Raw genomic sequence first — 25,412 nt, forward strand, 5'->3', positions numbered from 1 at the left:
CCAGAGCAGCGAACAGTTTTGACTGGGCTGAGCGGGAACTGTACTTCCTCAATGGTAGGGAGGCGAGCAGGCCAGAGGTGGATGAACGCAGTGCCCTTATTTGGGTGTAGGGCCTGATCAGAGCCTGGAGGTACTGAGGCGCCGTTCCCCTCACAGCTCCGTAGGCAAGCACCATGGTCTTGTAGCGGATGCGAGCTTCAACTGGAAGCCAGTGGAGAGAGCGGAGGAGCGGGGTGATGTGAGAGAACTTGGGAAGGTTGAACACCAGACGGGCTGCGGCGTTCTGGATGAGTTGTAGGGGTTTAATGGCACAGGCAGGGAGCCCAGCCAACAGCGAGTTGCAGTAATCCAGACGGGAGATGACAAGTGCCTGGATTAGGACCTGTGCCGCTTCCTGTGTGAGGCAGGGTCGTACTCTGCGGATGTTGTAGAGCATGAACCTACAGGAACGGGCCACCGCCTTGATGTTAGTTGAGAACGACAGGGTGTTGTCCAGGATCACGCCAAGGTTCTTAGCGCTCTGGGAGGAGGACACAATGGAGTTGTCAACCGTGATGGCGAGATCATGGAACGGGCATTACATTAGTACATTATCCTGTGTTGTTAATGGGACAATTTATTCATTTTAATGAAGAAACTCACTGGAGAAAAGTATATAAAACCCACCAGATGGTAAATGCTTGAACTCTAAATAAAATGTACCCCTCTTTAAAGCCACAATCTGGAGTTTGTGTTTTAGCCCCGCCACTTGGTTTGGTATATATCTGAGAGATGGGGCTGGGGAAACGTAACCAACACATTTTGAAGCTATAAATAAACCGTATATTCACATAACACCATTTGGTCATAATGAACCATTCCTGGATATTCAGTGCTATAATGGGCCAGCACCAGTTTGTGAAATGCTCCGGTTGGATTTAAGTTGGCACCCACTTGATAGTTGTAGGCTATGCCATGCCAAGAACCATTCATCACAATCAGGAAGGTCAGGAAGCGGGTCCATAAATGTGTCTGTCACTAATTTACCTCTGCTCCCTCACTCTCACTGCTGAATGGATCTGGTATAGAGCGAGCGTAATAGCACTGACCATACTGGTATAGAGAGATTGAGCACACATACGGTTGTGGCTCAGGTATTAGTTAACTTGAACATTTCAAGAAGTAATAGCAATCTCTTCCTCTCCCTATATACTTGACAGAATGAAGAACGTTACGGGGGTAATGTGGGGAGCAGTTTGACAGTCCCTTTTTCAAATGATGCAAAATAGTAGACAAGGACTCAGGAACTAGCGGAATATACAAAAGTCACACACACACACACACACACACACACACACACACACACACACACACACACACACACACACACACACACACACACACACACACACACACACACACACACACACACACACACACACACACACACACACACACACACACACACACAATCACAGCCATGCATAGGCCTACTGTAAGGAGCATTTGAAAACAGTACACTAATTAGGGTGCTCTTGAATCTGACGGATCCTCTGTAAATACTGAGAAAATAATTGGTTGCTTTCTGAGGTTAGCCTTTGGAGAGCGACGATCAAGCACTGTTGACTTGTTTTTCTTATTCTTTCTGTCATGCAAAAACTATCAGGAGAAATCGAGCACAGACAGGATGAGAACATAAACACTATTTATTATAATGAAACCTCATGGTAAGGGCTATGGAATGCAATGAGATAGACTTCAACTATTTAATTGGAGAGTCCGCTCACTGTTTCATAGGACTACTCATGGTTGTTTTGTCACCAATTCATTTAAGTAGATTTTTCCACATGAACCAAATTTCTGCGTTTGGTTATTATCCCATTTTTCTGATGACTGTGCAGGTATGGACATATGGTTGAGAAATGGAAAATACTGTAGTTACTTTGGCTTGGATATGGTCTCGTGTCGGTTTGGCTCCAGATCAAGGACCGAGGTAGAGAAGAACTCATAGAGAATATCTAGTAGTTTTCATCTCATATTATCTCTATGGAAGAATCCGCCAAGAGAGAAGAAGGAAGGGAGATGGGCGTTGCTGGAGGTGGGATGCAGAAATCAGCCAGCACACCATTGTGAGGAATGTCACTGTTTATATACTGTGTAGGCAGAAGGGTAGGCAGAGTTGTAAATTGATCCTGTCATCTGATTGATTTCATTTTTCGTCCTGAACCTATGTGTTAATTTCAACTAATCAACAATAATGGGAACTTCGCCTGGGTCATTAGTGCATTGAAACCAATGAAAAGCTGTCTTTGCTAAAAGCTTTAAGCTCACATACCAGACTTTACAGATAGGCGTAAATGTACAGTATGTTGGGGTATACTCCATATCCAGAGGCACACTCGTCTGGTTACATAAGACTACTAAGGACTCGGTCCGTATCCGTATCACGTCAGATCTGTGGTATGGTCAGATTGTCATTTCAAGGTCATTTTCGATTGAGCTGATATATGCAGCATTTACCATGAATGCATTCTCCGCGAGCATGGGTAACATTGCCTTTACATTTCTGTCACGCTATACCACAGATCTTCTACGATACGTATTGAACCGAGCCCTAAAGCTTAAGCCTCGAGCTACTATGGTCACCTCCCTTAGATTCAGGTCACGGTACCAAGGTAACAGGTCGAATAAATGGCTGGTCTCTTCCTCGAGGGCCGACACCTGCTGTCTTCAGGTCCTAGGCAAGGCGATGTCTCTATCAGCCAACACCTTCCAAGCAAATGAAGCAAAACTACTCCTCTCCACTCCACGCTAACTTTCTACTGCTATTGTGTCGGCGCCAGGAGTGCTATTTGAGAAACACTGTGCAGTGATTTGGGGGAAATATCTGTGCCTGTGAGTTACGCTGACTCAACTTAAATTGCACATAAGGTTCAGCTCAGTCTATCTGACTGGGATTCTGGCAGTGAAGTGAACTGCTTGCATTTGTCAGTATGTTCTCGAGGGCCCCTGCTGGAAGCAGGCCTGCATTCGTGGACAAACAGCCAGGCTGCATACAGTATATGAAACATTTCCTGTTTTAGATGCACATTTTGGGACAGATGTAGACATTTTTATTTAAAGAAGATCTAAAAGAGCGTTGGAATGCATCACTCAATGAGTTGGCAGGCTCCAGATGGAAGCCACGATACCGAGAGACATTGCAAAGGCTGTGTTTTAAATAAACGTTTAAAAAATATATAGTATTTTAGCATACTCTTGGATGCAGAGAGAAAAGATTTCCGTAACATGATGATGTATAGTTTCAAATGTGAATGAAAAGTGAGTTGAAAAGGTGCCTTAAAACAATGATCAAAGAGGCAGCTTGCCAATACAGCTTCACAGATATGTGATATCGTGTCAACAAATGTGCACTAACGAGAATAAATTCTCCTGAGGTTTCAATTGCAACACAACAAAACACCTTGGCAGAAACGTTTGCGCTTGGCATACAAACAACAAGGACACTGAAGAATACGTGTTAATTGCCGTTAGGTATTTATATTTTTGGACCCACAGGTGCCTTCAACCTGCAGCAGTTGAGACTTTTCACGGCGTTGTAACAAACTGCTCTCTGAAATTCACCCTCTGCGCTTGTCAAACAAATTGCCTCTGTGCCTTCCCATAAACTGGTTTGAAAACCATCACACCCAGAGTTATGCTGTTAAGTTATCAGTCTTTTTGCACTGGGAAATATTTCTGTGCGATGATTGGGAGCTCTGTAAATATGAAACATCATTGCATCCGGTTAAAGTGGTATGGGCTGTTACTGTTGTGCCATAATTTGTTGGCATTGGCCCTTTATAGCCTCATGGTTTAGTTCCCACTACCTCACAAACGAACTAATGTTATGTTTTGATCTCAACTCAGCTCATTCTGGATCTGAGTGGAACTGCTCCTGAGTCCACCATCGGACGCCCTCCGTAACCACTGTTGGAACTGTGGCAGCACATACACCAGGTCAGCCACTGCCCAGAGCCAACACCAAGCCCACCGCAGGCCAGGCTTTGCCACCAGCTCCAGGGGAGGGCATGCGTCCCCCCACAGACATGCCCAGGGAAGCTCCTCTGCCACGGGTAGGATCAGTGCTCACCTGCCTGCTTCATGGCTAGACCTCTACAGACGAAGAGCCGGGGGCCTTTCTACTGAGGTGAACCTTGAATATATACTGCAACATATACCCCTCGAGCACAATGTTGTTATAGTGTAACTATTTCCTTCTCAAGGACAGCAGTTTTTTTCACCACAAAGTTGAGGTCAAGGGAAGCATATGTTCTATATCTTATCCTCATCCCCATCCAGAGCCATGTATTTATTGCTCTGCACTACTCCTTCATCTGATACTTGTTTTCAAAAGCTTCAATGATTCGCCCTGCTGTAACTCCGTAACAGATAGTGTAACACAGTCAGTCAGGTGACGGGAGCAATAGATTCCATATTGAAACATTTATCAGGATAGATACTTAGGTTCCCACCTTCAGTTTATGAATTATTCATAGACATTTAATGGTCTCTGGTTTCCCCCCTGATTAGTTCTGCACAGGATTCTGCTTGAAAGAAGTGAAATTGCAATGAAAATCTATTACTCTGGATTGATATTGCTGGTCCCACAAGGATGACATGACAGAAAATAGGCAGACCATGCTAGTGGGTTTTGTGTTTATATTAAGTGGTGCACAATCATACTACTTGAGTAATCTGTGTTATTACTACAAGTGAGAAGAACCATGTCACTGACTAACTGCTAGGTAATCTGTGTTATTACTACAAGTGAGAAGAACCATGTCACTGACTAACTACTAGGTAATCTGTGTTATTACTACAAGTGAGAAGAACCATGTCACTGACTAACTGCTAGGTAATCTGTGTTATTACTACAAGTGAGAAGAACCATGTCACTGACTAACTGCTAGGTAATCTATGTTATTACTACAGGTGAGAAGAACCATGTCACCAACTAACTGCTAGGTAATCTGTGTTATTACTACAAGTGAGAAGAACCATGTCACTGACTAACTGCTAGGTAATCTGTGTTATTACTACAAGTGAGAAGAACCACGTCACTGACTAAATACTAGGTAATCTGTGTTATTACTACAAGTGAGAAGAACCATGTCACTGACTAACTGCTAGGTAATCTGTGTTATTACTACAAGTGAGAAGAACCATGTCACTGACTAACTGCTAGGTAATCTGTGTTATTGCTACAAGTGAGAAGAACCATGTCACCAACTAACTGCTAGGTAATCTGTGTTATTACTACAAGTGAGAAGAACCATGTCACTGACTAACTGCTAGGTAATCTGTGTTATTACTACAAGTGAGAAGAACCATGTCACTGACTAAATACTAGGTAATATGTGTTATTACTACAAGTGAGAAGAACCATGTCACTGACTAACTGCTAGGTAATCTGTGTTATTACTACAAGTGAGAAGAACCATGTCACTGACTAACTGCTAGGTAATCTGTGTTATTACTACAGGTGAGAAGAACCATGTCACTGACTAACTGCTAGGTAATCTATGTTATTACTACAGGTGAGAAGAACCATGTCACCAACTAACTGCTAGGTAATCTGTGTTATTACTACAAGTGAGAAGAACCATGTCACCGACTAACTGCTAGGTAATCTGCTTTATTACTACAAGTGAGAAGAACCATGTCACTGACTAACTGCTAGGTAATCTGTGTTATTACTACAAGTGAGAAGAACCATGTCACTGACTAACTGCTAGGTAATCTATGTTATTACTACAGGTGAGAAGAACCATGTCACCAACTAACTGCTAGGTAATCTGTGTTATTACTACAAGTGAGAAGAACCATGTGACTGACTAACTGCTAGGTAATCTGTGTTATTACTACAAGTGAGAAGAACCATGTCACTGACTAAATACTAGGTAATCTGTGTTATTACTACAAGTGAGAAGAACCATGTCACTGACTAACTGCTAGGTAATCTGCTTTATTACTACAAGTGAGAAGAACCATGTCACTGACTAACTGCTAGGTAATCTGTGTTATTACTACAAGTGAGAAGAACCATGTCACTGACTAACTGCTAGGTAATCTGTGTTATTACTACAGGTGAGAAGAACCATGTCACCAACTAACTGCTAGGTAATCTGTGTTATTACTACAAGTGAGAAGAACCATGTCACTGACTAACTGCTAGGTAATCTGCTTTATTACTACAAGTGAGAAGAACCATGTCACTGACTAACTGCGAGGTAATCTGTGTTATTACTACAAGTGAGAAGAACCATGTCACTGACTAACTGCTAGGTAATCTATGTTATTACTACAGGTGAGAAGAACCATGTCACCAACTAACTGCTAGGTAATCTGTGTTATTACTACAAGTGAGAAGAACCATGTGACTGACTAACTGCTAGGTAATCTGTGTTATTACTACAAGTGAGAAGAACCATGTCACTGACTAAATACTAGGTAATCTGTGTTATTACTACAAGTGAGAAGAACCATGTCACTGACTAACTGCTAGGTAATCTGCTTTATTACTACAAGTGAGAAGAACCATGTCACTGACTAACTGCGAGGTAATCTGTGTTATTACTACAAGTGAGAAGAACCATGTCACTGACTAACTGCTAGGTAATCTGTGTTATTACTACAAGTGAGAAGAACCATGTCACCAACTAACTGCTAGGTAATCTGTGTTATTACTACAAGTGAGAAGAACCATGTCACTGACTAAATACTAGGTAATCTGTGTTATTACTACAAGTGAGAAGAACCATGTCACTGACTAAATACTAGGTATTCTGTGTTATTGTTACAAGTGAGAAGAACCATGTCACCAACTAACTGCTAGGTAATCTGTGTTATTACTACAAGTGAGAAGAACCATGTCACTGACTAAATACTAGGTAATCTGTGTTATTGCTACAAGTGAGAAGAACCATGTCACTGACTAAGTGCTAGGTATTTTGTTCAAGAAGCTAATGCAATTGAATTCCCTCTTCTGTCTTTTTCCAGGGCAGATTCCCTCACTGTACCATAGCACATGGATTTCAGGACTTCAAATGAAGAGGTAGGTAGAATTTCAGTTGAATAGATTTCAATCCCTCAGCATTTTGCAAAGATAATTGGAGCAAATTGGTCTGCCACGGCAAATAGCATTTTGTCTTTTTACTTGACAGCGTACTCAATTGCTGACACATGTTAACCTTTGCACCACCACAAGTGTCATTGAATTATCATATCTCTATAATGCATGATTGGCTTAGGTAGATGAAAATGTGACTGTCCTTGTTGCATACCTGGTGCCAACCGCCTGTGGTGTAAATTGTGAATGTACACAGACGACAGTGTCTGACTGGAGTTGATGATGTAGCTAGATAAAGATGGAGAGGATTAGGATGAGAAGGTAATGATGAAACACAAGATGGGATCAGAGATAAGGGTAATTACATACATGCTCTACAGCAGGTCAAACAATGCTCAGCCGAGTAGAGAGAGACAGACAGAGTAGAGGCTGCTTCTGATCTACCCAGTGATAGATATATCAGCATCGTAGCATTGATTCAGCTCGGCTAACGAGAATGACTGCCTTCAACGTCTGTCTCTCTCTCTCAACACATGCACACACAGACTCACGCGTGTGAGTCATACACACACGGTGGATATAGTGTGCAAGGCAACTCACTGTAAAAACACTTTCACATTGAGATGCTGCAGTTGATATTAATACACACCCAGGCTGATTATGTTATGGTTTCTTTACACAGATCTAGATACTGTACAAGTAAATGTAATTATTTGAGTTGCCATACCTACCATGTCACCTTATTTTTTCAAAACTGGTATCCTTTAGTGACACTACTGCGTTTGTCATCAAGGATGCTTAGTGACATTGGTGTGCTTGGCTTTACATGAATAATACAAATAAAAACGATTAACCTTTATTTAACTAGGCAAGACAGTTAAGAACAAATTCTTATTTACAATGACGGCCTACACTGGCCAAACCCGGATGACGCTGGGCCAATTGTGCACCGCCCTATGGGACTCCCAATCACGGGCGGTTGTGATACAGCTTGGAATCAAACCAGGGTGTCTGTAGTGATGCCTCAAACACTGAGATGCAGTGCCTTAGACCGCTGCGCCACTCGGGAGCACCTAAATCTTGTAATCATGTCAGGTGAAGGTGTTTTTATTATTTAGACTTAACCGTGGTTTCAAGGACAGGACATGCATTCCAATTAGTTGGTGGGGAATTGGCTATACAGAATGCAAATGTATGCAGATCAGCTTGTTTTAAATGGATCGCGGGATATGATGATGATTTCTCTCATTCCTTTCAGAGAAATGCATATCTGGTGACTGAGCATAATTTATTCAAACTTTTTAATTCCACAAGACCTTAGATGGATAGACAAAATGAAGATTGATTATTTAATTGGAGATTTATTAAATTAGATGATTGTAAATCTTTTTTTTTCTGTTGCCTGTGATTAAGAGGCGTATCGTTGCAGTTATCTGGTTTTGGATAATTATCAAATAAGGATTTTTATTTTCAGGGCCAAGACAACAATATATTTTAGTCTGATTAATGTTATAGCACAGTGCATAGAAAATGCTTGTAATTCAAACCAATTAGTGAAAATTATTTACTGAGACCTACGGTAACCTAATTAGCTTAACTATATTTCTACTGTCTCCTATTATCAAACATAATTGCAACATAATATTGAAGATGTATGCAATATAAACACTAGTGGAATTTTTTTTCCCCCTGATGTGATCATGAATAATATCTATTTTCGAAACCTATTAGATACAATGTAATTGAAATGGTTTCTTGGTTACTAGCTTTCTGAAAGTGGAATTCACATTGTTTTACATGTCACCATTTTGAAATTAACAGGCTAAGAAGAATTATCATTATCATACATGTCACTCTGTCAAGTCTCTTCAATGTCTTTACAATTTGATGACATATTAATTTGATTTAATTTCATGGCCAGTTAATTTGGACAAAGAAGAACGATACATGATTTTCCCACTTTGATTTACTTTGCAGACAAAGACTGGGGTTTATCTGCTGCAAGATGGTAACGAGGAGCCTTTCAATATTCGACTGCACTTGGCTAAAGACATTCTGACCATTCAAGAGCAAGATGTCATCTGCGTGTCAGGAGAACCATTTTATTCCAGTGTAAGTAACCTGCCCTGCATGTCAAATTAAATACCTTGGGAAAGGATGTTTCAATTACCAGAAAAATATATCATGTCGGGGAGACGATACATTTGGAACCATGAGAGTGAAGTGTGAGCATGACTGGAGAGAAAATACCTTTTAAAATGGGCCTTTCCGTTGTCAGCTTTGTTATACTTGTACTATCTACGGTAAACTTTTATACTCGTAAGTATGTCCACAATAAACACCTCTTTATTCCATCTGATTCCTTGTAGGAGAGAACTGTAACGATCAGAAGACAGACGATTGGAGGTTTTGGCTTGAGCATTAAGGTCATTTAGATCTCCATTGATTAGACTGTTTCTGCCTATTCTATCATTGAATTTACTGTTACCTAATGCCATTGATCTTTTGAAGCCACAATTGATATATCAACAGTAGACTAATGGAGTATCGTATTGGGGAAGACACAACAGTTTTTCTCTTTTTTTACCCTCTGTTTCTTTCCTTCAAATGTTTGTGCAACAAACTACATAACTATATAATTCACCCCCTAGGGAGGCGCAGAACACAAAATCCCTGTTGTGATATCAAAAATATCAAAAGAGCAAAAAGGTAAGCTTTCCTTTTTTTTCGTCTTTTTTTTCCCATTTCACTATGAGTTATGAATCACGGTTTATTTACCCAAACGTAATAATATCTCATATATTGTCTGCAGCTGAACTGTCTGGGCTGCTGTTTATTGGAGATGGGATCCTCCAGGTAAAGGATAATGATGAGTATTTTGACAGTTTCTTCTGTCTTGGGTTATTCAGTATTTGTACTACAGGTATGTCTGATCAAATTCCAACTCCTTCACACTTTGGGATGGATCACAATATGATATATTAGTTCACTGAGCCACCTCATATCATCAATTTAATGGATTGGATATTATTGTTACTATTGTTATTATTGTTTGTTTTTAGATCAATGGAATAAATGTTCGAAGCTATCGCCACGAGGAAGCGGTAAGCAGCTGCCAACTTAATATTTTATATTTCCCTGAAGCTGCAAACACTTGCAACACCACTTTATCTTGTTTAACGTTTTGGACCTTATCTTTGGGGCATGTAAGATGAGTTTTACACCTTTTCCGATTTGTGTGTATCAACCTCCTAAATGTGTGAGGCTGCATAAATCTCCCAGGTTTTTAGCTGATATCTAATCTACTTGTTCTAAGAAGGGAATTTGTACTACATCCATCATCCAAGTACGTGGTTGAGATGAGTAACAGACTTAGAAGTCCTATGGCAGTATTGTAAATACACAATATTTCTTTACAGGTGCAGGTTTTACGAAATGCCGGAGAGGAAGTCACTTTGACTGTGTCTTTCTTGAAGAAGACACCTGCTTTTCTGAAACTGCCCCTCTGTGAAGACTGCACATGTACGTGCATCTTAGAAACCGCCAAAGAAATATAAGAGCTGAAATTGTATGTTATTTTCAGTAAGGATATGATGAGAGAAAATAAAACAAGATTGGAGAAAAAAACTCCATCTGCACATGGATTACATGATGATTCCTGCATTGACTATTATTTGTCTCCGGTATAATTATCTCTGAAAAAGAGCTGGAAAGAAGTTGATTTGAATATAGTTTTTACCTGAAATAGAGCTAGACATAAAAGTTTTGGATATTGTACCAAGGCTAAAGAAGATATGATATGACTTCCAAATGACTGAATAAATAACTTTTGAATGTCATTCTCCTCCCAGGTGTTCCAAGTGACCAGAGCAGTGGAACGTCCTCCCCTCTGTGTGACAGTGGCTTACACCTGAACTACCATCCTAACAATACGGTACAGTTTAGCATTCTTAACCCACCCCATTTTGAGACTGATCTCTTTTCTGTACAACTCTCAGCCATATCTGTCTCTCTGCAACTCTTGTAACAATGCCAGTAGGCTGTTGTTATTCCGCAGTGGCATTCACAGGCAGACGGTGACAGTCCGGGTGCTCTAACTCTTTCTCTGGGCCAGAGGGAAAAACAACGTATTCAGTAGTTGAACTATGGCTTGCACATATACAGCTTCTGCTGCATCTACATCTACCTGTATGAATCATGAACAAGCCTGGGCTATTGACGTATTAGAAAAACGATGGGAGATACTATATGAAGAACTAAACTAAGAGGTGTTCTCTTCTTTCTGTGTGTATAAACCCCTCTAGGACTCACTGTCCTGCTCATCTTGGCCCACGTCCCCTGGGCTCCGCTGGGAGAAGAGATGGGTGGACCTGCGCCTTATTCCTCTCCTCCACTCCCGTCTGTCACAGCACATCCCGGGCTCTGACGTCTGCAGGTAAGCTCAGCGCTGGGCTGCAGCCGGGGGACCGGGGAATGTTTGTTGTCAAAACACAGCCAGGGGCCATTCTCTGTCACTACTGCTGAAGGTTCAGTGGCCCCTGTGCCCCGTCTATTTGAGAGGGGTCTGCTGGCGAGGGACTTTGGGGGCTAGGTGTTAGGATGACTTGTCTCCTGTAAATACCTTGAGACTATTCAAATGGAGAGGTCAGCCACTGGCAGTTACAGTGCCTTCGGAAAGTATTCAGACCCCTTGACTTTTTCCACATTTTCTTCTAAAATTGATTCAATAGTTTTTTCCCCACTCGAATCTACACACAATACCACATAATAACAAAGCAAAACTTGGTTTGCTGCACAGCTATTTTCAGGTCTCTCCAGAGATGTTCGATCTGGTTCAAGTCCGGGCTCTGGCTGGGCCACTCAAGGACATTCAGAGACTAGTCCCGAAGCCACTCCTGTGTTGTCGTGGCTGTGTGCTTACGGTCGTTTTCCTGTTGGAAGGTGAACCTTCGCCCCAGTCTGAGGTCCTGAACGCTCTGGAGGAGGTTTTCATCAAGGATCTCTCTGTACTTTGCTCCGTTAATCTTTGCCTCAATCCTGACTAGTCTCCCAGTCCCTGCCGCTGGAAAACATCCCCACAGCGTGATACTGCCACCACCATGCTTCACTGTAGGGATGGTGCCAGGTTTCCTCCATACTTGATGCTTGGCATTCAGGCCAAAGTGTTCAATCTTGGTTTCATCAGACCAGAGAATCTTGTTTCTCATGGTTTGAGAGTCCTTTAGGTGCCTTTTGGCAAACTCCAAGCGGGCTATCATGTGCCTTTTACTGAGGAGTGGCTTCCGTCTGGCCACTCTACCATAAAGGCCTGATTGACTGAGTGCTGCAGAGATGTTTGTCCTTCTGGAAGGTTCTCCCATCTCCCCAGAGGAACTCTGTCAGAGTGACCATCGGGTTCTGGGTCACCTACTTGACCAAGGCCTTTCTCCCCTGATTGCTCAGTTTGGCCGGGCAGCCAGCTATAGGAACAGTCTTGGGGGATCCAAACTTTTTACATTTAAGAATGATGGAATGATGGAGTACCTTCAATGCTGCAGAAGTGTTTTGGTACACTTCCCCAGATGTGTGCCTCGACACAATCCAGTCTCAGAGCTCTACGGACAATTCCTTTGACCTCATGGCTTGGTTTCTGCTCTGACATGTACTGTCAACTGTGAGACTTTATATAGGCAGGCGTGTGCCTTTCCAAATCATGTACAATTAATTGAATTTACTACAGGTGGACTCAAATCAAGTTGTAGAAACATCTCAAGGGTGATCAATGGAAACAGGATGCACCTGAGCTCAATTTTGAGACTCATAGCAAAGGGTCTGAATACTTTTGTAAATAAGGTATTTCCATTTTCAAATCAAATCCAATTTTATTTGTCGCATACACATGGTTAGCAGATGTTAATCTAACTAACAATTCCAAAACTACTGTCTTATACACACAATTGTAAGGGGATAAAGAAAATGTACATAAAGATATATGAATGAGTGATGGTACAGAGCGGCATGGGCAAGATACAGTAGATGGTATCGAGTACAGTATATACATATGTGATGAGTATGTAAACAAAGTGGCATAGTTAAAGTGGCTAGTGATACATGTATTACATAAAGATGCAGTAGATGATATAGAGTACAGTATATACGTATACATATGAGATGAATAATGTAGGGTATGTAAACATTATATTAGGTAGCATTGTTTAAAGGTGGCTAGTGATATATATTTTAGAATAAGGCTGTCGCGTAACAAAATGTGGAAAAAGTCAAGGGGTCTGAATACTTTCCAAAGGCACTATAAGACAGTGATTCCTCCATTTGCTGCAAAGCTTGCTTGTCTGTTACATTTACATTTACATTTAAGTCATTTAGCAGACGCTCTTATCCAGAGCGACTTACTTATTTCTCTTGAATAGAAATTGAGAGGGCATGGGTTATGATTAATATATGGACAGACAAGCTGTTTGCCTGACTAAGGATAAAACATTTTTGAGATATGCCTTGTTCATATTGATATCGATGTTAATAGCATACTGAATTGGTGCCAACCACTACTAAAAAGTATATTTGTCTGATTCTGATTTCTAAAGGAAACATGCATTTCAAGTCATAGCTGTGGATGGGGTTTGCAGTGGGGTTATCACGTGCCCCACTGCTGAAGATTGCCTAGATTGGCTCCAAGCAATAGCAGCCAATATATCAGCTCTCACCAAGCACAATGTGAGTACAATCAAACCAAATTGATGTGCTTCTTAGGCAAAAACATGAGTAAGATAGATTCAATTTTAGGTTGATTTTCCATAGTCTTAAACAGCCACGGGTTCGGTTTTGATGAAAAATGTCATAGAACACTGTATTACTACACTCATATGGATTGAGGATGGCTGTTAAGGTGATTGAGTATCTACACACAGTAGTTAACCTATAACAGTTTATGATCTTGTCAATTTTCATTAAGGTTTCACACAGCTATCATTAAATGTGTCAGATGTATCATATAAGTCATATACTTATGAATGTCTTTTCATGCTATGGGACATTCTTGGAGGCGTAAGTCACAATATCAGTGTTGGTGTTTGGAGGCAGTCACTACATACACTTACATCCCCCATGCTAACCAATACACTTGTATTTGCTATAATTCATAATAATGCATTATGTAATAATAATCATCCCGAGAGGTGGTAAGCAAATTAAAAGTAACTCAGGAGATAGCGACTGTGTACTATGCTCCATTTCTCTGTTTGCATGTCTTTGAAAAAGCTTTCTCTGGCTGGATGTGTTAAACACGTTAGTGCTTTGTGTTACTTCCAGATGGATAGTACTCAACAAACAGGGGAAGGCAGTTCTGTATCTTACTGCATGGACCATCCTCAATTTGTATCCTCCAGACAGAAAGCAAATATCCGTTTTGTTTTTTAGTGTTGCTATCTCTTAGCAGCACAGTTGATTTTTTCCAAATACATAACAGGTTGGCCATTAGTGTTTAATGATTAAGTGGACCTGGCAAAGACCAGGTCAGGAAGTAGAGCTAAAAGCTAGCCTGGCTGTCGCTCGCTAACTCTAAGTCCCACTCAGATAAATCTTCATTCTGGACTCGGTGGGTGGTTGGAGCACTGCTGAGAGAGGGGTTAGAAATGTAGCTAGTAAAGAGCATCTCAACACCTAGCTTAGTATTAGCAACCTCTGAGAAATGTAATTATAATGCAGCCTGAGGGCAGTGTGAGGGAGACCAGCGTCTCTAGGGGGCGAATGTGGAGTGGAATAAGTGAGGGGTCACATTGAGCATAATAATGATGAGTCACTGTCAATACTGTACTGTGTGGATGAGAGGGTTTTCTGGCTGTCACCACCTCGCTCATCTCTTACTGTACCAAAGTGCATGAAAGAGGTTGTAACCCAGATATGATTACGGTGCATTTGGAAAGTATTCAGTCCCCTTGACTTTTTCCACATTTTGTTACTGTTACAGCTTTATTCTAAAAATGATTCATTTTATTTGAAAAATGTTCATCAATCTACACACAGTACCCCATAATGCCAAAGCCAAAACAGGTTTTAAGAAATTTTAGCAAGAATAAAAAATAAAGATAAACTGAAATATCACATTTACATAAGTATTCAGACCCTTTACTCAGTACTTTGTTGATGCACCTTTGCCAGCGATGACAGCCTTGAGTCTTCTTGGGTAGGACGCTATAAGCTTGGCACACCTGTATTTGGGGAGTTTCTCCCAATCTTCTGTGCTTATCCGCTCATATCTGCCCATCCATCAGGTTGGATAGGCAGCGTCGCTGCACAGCTATTTTCAGGTCTCACCAGAAATGTTCGATCGTGTTCAAGTCCGGGCTCTGACTGGGCCGCTCAATGCTATTTAGAGACTTGTCCCGAAGCCACTCCTTCATTTTCTTGGCTCTGCATTTTCTTGGCAGTGTGCTTAGGGTCGTTGTCCTGTTTGAAGGTGAACCTTCGGCCAGGTCTGAGGTCCTGCGTGCTCTAGAGCAGGTTTTCATCAAGGATCTCTCTATACTTTGAATCCGCTCATCTTTCCATCGATCCTGACTAATTTCCCGGTCCCTGCAGATGAAAAACATCCCCACACCATGCTTCACCGTAGGGATGGTGCCATGTTTCCTCCAGATGTGACGCTTGGCATTCAGGTCAAAAAGTTCAATCTTAGTTTTATCAGACCAGATAATATTTTTTCTAATGTTCTGAGACTTTTTTAGGTGCCTTTTGGGAAACACCAAGCAGGCTGTAATGTGCTTTTACTGAAGAGTGGTTTCCGTCTGACCACTCTACCATAAAGGCCTGATTGGTGGGGTGTTGCAGAGATGGTTGTCCTTCTGGAAGGTTCGCCCATCTCCACAGAGGAACTCTGGTGCTCTGTCAGAGTGACCATCAGGTTCTTGGTCATCTCCCTGACCAAGACCCTTCTCCCCCGATTGCTCAGTTTGGCCGGGCGGCCAGCTCTAGGAAGAGTCTTAGTGGTTCCAAAATTCTTCCATTTAAGAATGATGGAGGCCACTGTGTTCTTGGGGACCTTCAATGTTGCAGAAATGTTTTCGTTCCCTTCCCCAGATCTGTGCCTCAACACAATCCTGTCTTGGAGCTCTACGGACAATTCCTTTGACCTCATGGCTTGGTTTCTGCTCTGACATGCACTGTCAACTCTGGGACCTTATATAGACAGGTGTGTGCCTTTCCAAATCATGTCTAATCAATTGAATTTACCACAGGTGGACTCTCATCAAGGTATAGAAACATCTCAATGATGATCAATGGAAACAGGATGCACCTGAGCTCAATTTTGAGGCTCATAACAAAGGGTCTGAATGATTATGTAAATAAGGTATTTCAGTGTGTGTTTAAAAAAAACAAATTTACCACATTTAAAAAAGAAAACTCAGACTGGGGGGGAAGGTTGACCTTCCAACAGGACAACGACCCCAAGCACACAGCAAAGACAACGCAAGAGTGGCTTCGGGATAATTCTCTGAATCCCCTTGAATGGCCCAGCCAGAGCTCGGAATTGAACCCGATCGAAAATCTCTGGAGAGACCTGAAAATAGCTGTGCAACCACGCAACCTGACAGAGCTTGAGAGGATCTGCAGAGAATAATGAAGGAAACTTCCCAAATACAGGTGTGCCAAGCTTGTAGAAACATACCCAAGAAGACTCAAAGGTATAATTGCTGGCAAAGGTGCATCAACAAGGTACCTGAGTGAAGGGTCTGAATACTTGTAATGTAAATGTGATATTTCATTTTTAAAATATATATATATACATTAGCCACAATTTCTAATAACCATTTTTTATTTATTTAATCCATTTTAGAATAAGGCTGTAAGGTAACAAAAGGGGAAGGGGTTTGATTACTTTCCGAATGAACTGTATGTGGTATTCTGACCCAGAACCCAGCTCATGTATAGTCCGGTAATAAAAGGCATCTTTCCATAACATTGAAAAAATAAACATTGGTCCCTCTACTGGATCACTGTTAAATTGTACACTTTGAAAATGGGACACTGTGAAAATGTAAATGTAATAGCTACAATTTGGTATAATTTGGTTCTCTCTCTATTCCTGTGAGAGGGTTCTACTTATAGCGCGGTGATTATTTGGCGGTGCTGATACCTGGGTTCAAATACTATTCCAAACCATTGCAAATGCGTTATCTGTGCTTGATTGGGCTTGCCTGGCTTCATGGGCCAATAGACTAGTCCCAAAACTTTAAATCCCACCTATCTGGCGCTCTAGGCAGGCTAGAGCAAACACTCAAAGTATTGGAAAGATTTTAAATACTATTTGAAACCCGTTCCGAGCTGCTGATACCTGTAATCTTGCAGAATGTTTCATTTGAAGCCTCAATGCTGTCTCTGTCTCTCAATTCAATTCCATGTCAATTTAAGGGGCTTTATTGGCATGGGAAACATATGTTTACAGTGCCAAAGCAAGTGAAATTGATAATAAACAAAAGTTAAATAAACAATAAGAAATTAACAGTAAGCATTACACTCACAAAAGTTCAAAAATAATAAAGACATTTCAAATGTCATATTATGTCTATATACTGTGTTGTAATGATGTGCAAATAGTTAAAGTACAAAAGGAAAAATAAATAAACAGGTTATATTTACAATGGTGTTTGTTCTTCACTGGTTGCCCTTTTATTGAGGCAACAGGTCACAAATCTTGCTGCTGTGATGGCACACTGTGGTATTTCACCCAATAGATATGGGAGTTTATCAAAATTGGATTTGTTTTCAAAGTCTTTGTGGGTCTGTGTAATCTGAGGGAAATATGTGTCTCTAATAGGGTCATGCATTTGGCAGGAGGTTAGGAAGTGCAGCTCAGTTTCCACCTCATTTTGTGGGCAGTGTGCACATAACCCCTCTTCTGCCTCCGGGGGCCTTTCTCAATAGCAAGGCTATGCTCACAGAGTCTGTACATAGGATTTCCTTAAGTTTGGGTCAGTCACAGTGGTCAGGTATTCTGCCACTGTGTATGTACTGTCTGTTTAGGGCCAAATAGCATTTTAGTTTGCTCTGTTATTTTGTAAATTCTTTCCAATGTACCGGGGATATACATTTTTCAGCAAACATTAGCTATCTCGTCTTCAGTCTAGCTAAATGAGATGGAGATAACAAAACATTACAAAAACAAATCTGTCAACAAAATGTATTATAGTACTTGACTATCTGAGGTGGAAGCTAGCTACCGTAACTAGCTAATAACAAGGGTACACGGAGAAACTATGTTGCAATTTTAGTTGCAGTTGAGTTGCTTGCTAATGTTATTTGCTGTGGGGTTTTACACAAAACACTTCAGACCCAATTAGCTAATTACCTTCAACTAGAGTTGCAACAAAGTTGTCCAGTGTCTAACGCTAGCCTAGTCAACAACAGTCATGACCGGTTAACGTTACCTCTGGGGCTCCATTGCATTGACTCGCATCGCCTCCTCTTTCAGTTAAAGTAAACTCACCCCATTCCGTACAAATGTGCGCAACCGCAACATTCAAACGAGGTTACAAAGAAAACTAATGGGACTGTAGCGACTGTGTTGACTTCAAAATCGGGGGTGTGAACTAGGTTTCTATTCATGCGTTGATCGACATGGTAATGGCTCTATAGTATTGGAGAAAAGTTGAAAAAAACGGACCCTCCGTTACATCGTGGCGTGTCATGTCGTAACGTACAGCACGCATAAAGCAACTATTTCTGAATTATAATCTCTCTCCACCAGGTGTAGCACTTCTCTCATCCTTTAGAAACAAGAAATGGACAGTGACTGGGTAAGGGGGATACCTAGTCATTTTTTCCGTCATCATTGCATGCGATCATCATTCTCAATGCCGCTGTTTACTTCTAAGATCACTTTAGCACCGCCCTAAAAACCTGATTCAAATTGGACACAAACCTTCAAATAGGTATGTAATGACACATTATATAAACTCTTTATAGTGTTTTATTTACATTTTAGGGAAGATAAGGTGATAAGTTGAACAGATCGAGTGAAAAAAGCTATTTTCCCACACGACATCTCTCCTTCTCACTATCATGCATTAGTTTCGCTTCCCCACCTGCCATTTTTAAAAAGACCCGACAGGGCTCATTGCCTGCTTGAATTATGCAGAAACGGGCAGCGTTGAGGTCATGCCATTTATTTTGTTGGAAAGGGAAGAAATTGTGCTTTACAATGGTATTGACATTACTGTTGATCTGGAAGTGTTACGTTTTTGGGGGCGCTAAAATAAGGGCAATTGTACGGACCAAGGCGATGTACGAGTTCACGTTACTTTTGCTTGACTCCGAAGTGAGCGATGTTGATGATGGTCCGTCGGTAACCCCTACTCCATAACCCACTAATTTTTAAATGGAGGTGCAAGCAGAGGGCTTCAACGTTGGCCTATGACTCTTTTCCATTCGGAAACTCCCGGTTGTTGCATCGAAAGTGCCCTTCATTGCGAAGTCTACCTCCACGAAGTGCTGTCTGCAGATCCTGCTAGCTCGAGCTGGCACGTCCTTCATGTTTAGGACATGGAGCCACTTCTTCAAAAGTTGTGGGTCCTCGGGCAGCCGATTGGTAGCTTACAGAGGGATTTTTTTTGAGCCAATTCATACAGCCTGCCGCTATACAGTTCATATTTGAATTACTAATTGTTGTTGCCATCTTCGTTGTCCGCACCTAACATCACTCTCTTCGATTCACTCTCCACTTGAAAACTCAATACCACAGACAATTTGATGATTCCTGCCAGTGACACACTGGCGTCAGTCATTACTATGGCAATTTAAAATGACACTGACCATAGCTCAAATAAATCTTGTTGACGACCAAAATACTAAAAATAGAGATGTCAGTTAAATGCGCATGTTTAGTATTAGTGGACTGACTACATCTAGTAGCTTCGATTTAGTTCCTGAAGTGTTTCCATTCCCCTTTAATGATAATGCAGAGAATTTCCCCAAGGTTGCTGTTGACGCATATTCCCCGGTAGTTATTGGGGTCGAATTGTCTCCCCTTTTGTGGATTGGGGTGATCAGTCCTTGGTTCCAAATATTGGGGATGATGCCAGAGCTGAGGATGATGTTAAAAAGTTTAAGTATAGCCAATTGGAATTTGTGGTCTGTATATGTAGGATACCATCAACCCCACTAGGCCTTTTTGGGTTGGAGGGTTTGTATTTTGTCCTGTAGTTCATTCAATGTAATTGGAGAATCCAGTGGGTCTGGTAGTCTTTAATAGTTTATTCTAAGATTTGTATTTGATCATGTACAGTTGAAGTCAGAAGTTTACATACACTTAGGTTTTAAAATATATATATATTTCACCTTTATTTAACCAGGTAGGCTAGTTGAGAACAAGTTCTCATATGCAACTGCGACCTGGTCAAGATAAAGCAAAGCAGTTCGACACATACAACAACACAGAGTTACACATGGAATTAACAAACATACAATCAATAATACAGTAGAAAAATCTATATACAGCATGTGCAAATGATGTAGGATAAGAGAGGTAAGGCAATAAATAGGCCATGGTAGCGAAGTAATTACAATATAGCAATTAAACACTGGAATGGTAGAATGTGCAGAAGATGAATGTGCAAGTAGTGGTACTGGGGTACAAAGGAGCAAGATAAATAAATAAATACAGTATGAGGATGGGGTAGATTGGATGGGCTATTTACAGATTTTTTTCAGTTCGTTCCAGTCATTTTGGAAATGATATCGCCGAAGTCGAGGATCGGTAGGATGGTCAGTTTTACCAGGGTATGTTTGGCAGCATGAGTGAAGGATGCTTTTTTGCGAAATAGGAAGCGGATTCTAAATTTAATTTAGCATTGGAGATGTTTAATGTGAGTCTGGAAGGAGAGTTTACAGTCTAGCCAGACACCTAGCTATTTGCAGTTGTCCACATATTCTAAGTCAGAACCGTCCAGAGTAGTGATGCTGGACGGGCGGACAGGTGCGGGCAGAGATCGGTTGAAGAGCATGCATTTAGTTTTACTTGCATTTAAGAGCAGTTGGAGGCCACGGGAGGAGAGTTGTATGGCATTGAAGCTCGTCTGGAGGTTAGTTAACACAGTGTCCAAAGAAGGGCCAGAAGTATACAGAATGGTGTCGTCTGCGTAAAGGTCGATCAAAGAATCACCAGCAGCAAGAGTGACATCATTGATGTATACAGAGAAGAGAGTCGGCCCGAGAATTGAACCCTGTGGCACCCCCATAGAGACAACCATGTTTTTGGTTGGATAGAATTCTCAATTTTTCTCTGTTGAGATCATTTCATTAGTAATTTCTAGCCAGATGTAAAATGTTCCTGGTTTGACTAATTTAATAGAGTAGGTTAGGTCTGCTCTATACCAAATGAGCATACACCCTGAGTCTCTTCCCTGTTTCACGCCTGTCAGTTTGGTGGATGGAACTACCAGCTCTCTGTAACCTAGAAGGCAACCAGTGGGTCTGTCTCCTTTATACCATGTTTCTTGTAGGATGACAATGTCTGTATTTCCAATTTCTATAGGAAGTCTGGGTTCCTGCTCTTTAGGCCAAAGGCAGATGACCTCAGACCCTGTATATTCCAGGACGAGATAGTAAAAGCTTTGTGTGTTCCAATGTGTCTAGTGTTGTTTTTGTGTGATATAGCCCCCCCTCTCTCTCTCTCAGTGGCGCCACAGTTTTTATTGCTCACGGACAGAGAGAGAGAGCGAGGGGGGAGCGAGGGGGCAATAGAGAGAGAGAGAGGGAGAGAGAGAGAGAAAAAAAGAGAGGACAATTGATTTTTTGGGAACAGCCTCAAGTCTTTGTGGAAATGACTATCTATGCATTTTGCAATTTGCATATGTTGAATAAATGAAGTTATTTTACTTCAACAGGATTATTTTATTTCTTTGGGGATAACAGTTAGCTGTTGTTTTTTTATTGGTATGAGTATGCCAGCCTGAGTGTGTTCCACAAAGAGGAGCATATAGTACTGGTATGATGATACTTAATGAAATATATTGTTTTATACATCCAACAAATGGTGCTTCAGTGAAACAAACCAGTGATTATTTGTTTATTATAGTGTAGTAATAAATATGCAAGCGAAAAAGTAGTCTCTGGACTATAAAATCGTAAAATGTACTTTTTGTGTATTATATAGCAGTGAGTTTTATGTTTGATTTTACAGGTGAAGAAGATAAACAGAAACTTCCCAGTTAATCAACAGGTAAGCAGCTACTACTACTACTATTACTACTACTACTACTACTACTATTACTATTACTACTTACTACTACTACTACTACTATTACTATTACTACTTACTACTACTACTACTACTATTACTATTACTACTTACTACTACTACTACTACTTTAATACTACTACTTTAACACTACTACTATTACTTTAATACTACTACTACTACTACAACTACTTTACTACTACTACTACTACTATTACTACTACCGCTACTACTGCAACTACTGCTCACCAGTGGAGGCTGCTGATGGGAGGACGGCTCATAATAATGGCCGGAATGGAGTGAATGGAATGGTATCAATTGAATGGTATTCACTGACTTTTACTACCGCTACCACTACTACTACTACTACTACTACTACTAATACTGCAACTACTACTACTATGAATAATACTACTACTACTACTACTACTACTACTACTACTACTACTACTACTACTACTACTACTACTACTACTACTACTACTACTACTACTACTACTACTACTACTACTACTAATACTGCAACTACTACTACTATGAATAATACTAATACTACTACTACTACTACTACTACTACTACTACTACTAATACTACTACTACTACTGCTACCACTACCACTACTACTACTACTACTACTACTACTACTACTACCACTACTACTACTACTACTACTACTACTGCAACTACTACTACTATGAATAATAATAATACTACTACTACTACTACTGCTACCACTACCACTACCACTACTACTACTACTACTACCACTACTTACTACTACTACTACTAATACTGCAACTACTACCACTACTTACTACTACTACTACTAATACTGCAACTACTACTACTATGAATACTACTACTACTACTACTACTACTACTACTACTACTACTACTGCTACCACTACCACTACTACTACTACTACTACTACCACTACTACTACTACTACTACTACTACTACTAATACTACTACTACTAATACTGCAACTACTACTACTAGTGCTACTTTTCTGCTACTAATACTACTACTACTATGTATACCATACAAGTGAATCCTTAACATTGTTAATGAATTATTATGACATAGTATTTTGTTCAATAGAAAATTCTCACAATATTATGTTTCATTCTTCTGTAGCACAGTTTACGGTTACAAAACAGACGTTGCCCAAAAGATGCTTCATCCTTTCGTCTCTACTCCACTCGACATAGCTTACTGTACTAGAATATGTTCTCTGAATGTCAATCCAACCAGGTTGAATAGTCCACAGAACGGCCTGGTTGACTGGCAGTGCCAGTGGCAACTATTGCAGGGGGAGGCAGAATTTTTACACAATAAAGTCAAACCAGAATGAAATCATCAGAGAGAGAAGGCAACACATGTTTTCTTGCTTCCCACTTCACCACCAATCCCTCCTTCAGCCTAGACATGGATAGTTAGTTAGCTGTTTTCACAATTAATCAATCTCCTGCCAAACATTTTCACTGTGGCTCGTTGCAATCCTCCAGATTGAGAAAAGTGCAGAAAGACTTGATGCCTGCTGCCTTCCCCTTTCTGCCTCTCTCCCTTTCCATTTGATCCACTCCTTCTTCTCTCTCTTTCTCTACCTCTCTTCCCTTTCCTTTTTCTCTCTCCTCTCTACCCCCCCCCCCCCTCTCTCTCCCTGACAGATTATCTTCATGGGCTGGGTAGATGAGAAGGAGCAGGACTCCGGTCAGGACCGAATGTATTCACCAAAATTCCTCGCCTTAAAGGGTTCCTCACTCTTCAAGTTCTCAGCACCTCCTGTACGCTTTATACACCCTCTTTCCTTAAGTAGCAATGGTATTTTATAGCCTGGTTTAAGCTGGTATTTACCTGGCATTTAACTAAGAAACTACGTGGCAACAATGGATACATTCTGGCACTTACCTGCTAAATACCAGGCTGTAAAATAAACGGTTACCATATCAACTGATACAACTCGTTTCTGAAAATATGTGTCCAAAAATGATCAATGTTTCCAGGCAATAATGGAGTCCAACACACGTTCGCCACATTTTTTTAATGATCTATTAAACTATAAATGGACAGCGATTATAAATCCACACCTGATTGATGACCGTCTGTGTCCCATTGCTTGCCATTTGATTTATTATTATTAAGATAATTATGTTATGCCAACCATATCAGTAATTGTGGATATAGGCACAACTCAGAATAGGAGTTATTAGGACAACTGTGTCGCTGGTATTAAACTGAACTGTAGAACAAGGGACTACTTTTTTAGTTTGAATGACTTCCTCAACTGCATGTGTCTGTGGCTAAAATCCGAATGAAATGGTTGTGTTGGAGACTTTGCACTGCACATTTGGTTTACGCTTGTCACTAGCTTTAAACATATCCTTTTGATGTTGGGATAGATGTAGCGTTATAGTTTGAACACGTGAACACAGTGTGTGCAGGAATTGGAATATAAAAGATTCAAGTTAAAGCAACTGAAACTGACCACTGTAATTACACTTCAAAAGATTTCAAAGGGATCCATCTGAATAAAATAAAAAACTCATGATGGATAGTGGAGAATGTTCCGTTTTTTGGACTCTAGAGTGGAAGCAGGGTTTCATTACCCTGTGTGTGTAGTTTATTAATAAAATATGACGTGCAAGGTGTATTTATAAGGTGTATTTCATGTGGAATTTTGCAGGTGACTACATGGGACTGGACCAGGGCAGAGAAAAGCTTCACCGTGTACGAGATCATGTGTAAAGTTTTGAAGGTAAGGCAACAACTTTTACGACGGAGATATGAGTAAAATGTTTAGGAAGTGCTGAGTAACAAATCTCCGGGTCTGTGTTTGAAAGACGACACATTAAAAAGAGAATAGATCTGTGCTATATGTGTCTTTGCAAGGCTGGAGTTATTTTCTTGCAAAACTCACAACACTACTATTGGAAGCGGTTAGACTTTCTGAAACTCTGGCTGGTATTTAATCAAACAAAGCTCATTGAACTTTTCTGCAATGCACTTTCACAAATGTGTTTGCTATGCACAGCAGTGTGTCTCAGGTGGGTGGAAGGAGTTGACATTTGGTTTAGAAATCCTCACAGC

The 25,412-nt window shown here is 40.8% G+C and overlaps 1 protein-coding gene across 2 annotated transcripts in view; it reads left to right on the forward strand.

Annotated features, from left to right (window-relative positions):
- The window catches only part of LOC124009148 (gamma-1-syntrophin-like), a 45,361-nt gene that overhangs the window by 8,301 nt on the left and 11,648 nt on the right, over positions 1 to 25,412 (forward strand). The window contains exons 2-15 of one of the 2 annotated variants that reach the window (XM_046320665.1): positions 3,889 to 4,168; positions 7,021 to 7,075; positions 9,068 to 9,202; positions 9,460 to 9,516; positions 9,742 to 9,799; positions 9,903 to 9,946; positions 10,153 to 10,194; positions 10,510 to 10,612; positions 10,942 to 11,024; positions 11,395 to 11,525; positions 13,672 to 13,801; positions 22,263 to 22,301; positions 23,993 to 24,109; positions 25,009 to 25,080. In XM_046320665.1, the coding sequence (XP_046176621.1) occupies positions 7,049 to 7,075; positions 9,068 to 9,202; positions 9,460 to 9,516; positions 9,742 to 9,799; positions 9,903 to 9,946; positions 10,153 to 10,194; positions 10,510 to 10,612; positions 10,942 to 11,024; positions 11,395 to 11,525; positions 13,672 to 13,801; positions 22,263 to 22,301; positions 23,993 to 24,109; positions 25,009 to 25,080 (1,038 nt within the window). In that variant the 5' untranslated portion in view covers positions 3,889 to 4,168; positions 7,021 to 7,048. The remainder of the gene's footprint in view (positions 1 to 3,888; positions 4,169 to 7,020; positions 7,076 to 9,067; positions 9,203 to 9,459; positions 9,517 to 9,741; positions 9,800 to 9,902; positions 9,947 to 10,152; positions 10,195 to 10,509; positions 10,613 to 10,941; positions 11,025 to 11,394; positions 11,526 to 13,671; positions 13,802 to 22,262; positions 22,302 to 23,992; positions 24,110 to 25,008; positions 25,081 to 25,412) is intronic. The other variant, XM_046320666.1, reaches the window with a different exon arrangement.

The sequence above is a fragment of the Oncorhynchus gorbuscha genome, linkage group LG22 (assembly GCF_021184085.1).
Source record: "Oncorhynchus gorbuscha isolate QuinsamMale2020 ecotype Even-year linkage group LG22, OgorEven_v1.0, whole genome shotgun sequence".
Taxonomy (NCBI): Eukaryota; Metazoa; Chordata; class Actinopteri; order Salmoniformes; family Salmonidae; genus Oncorhynchus; species Oncorhynchus gorbuscha.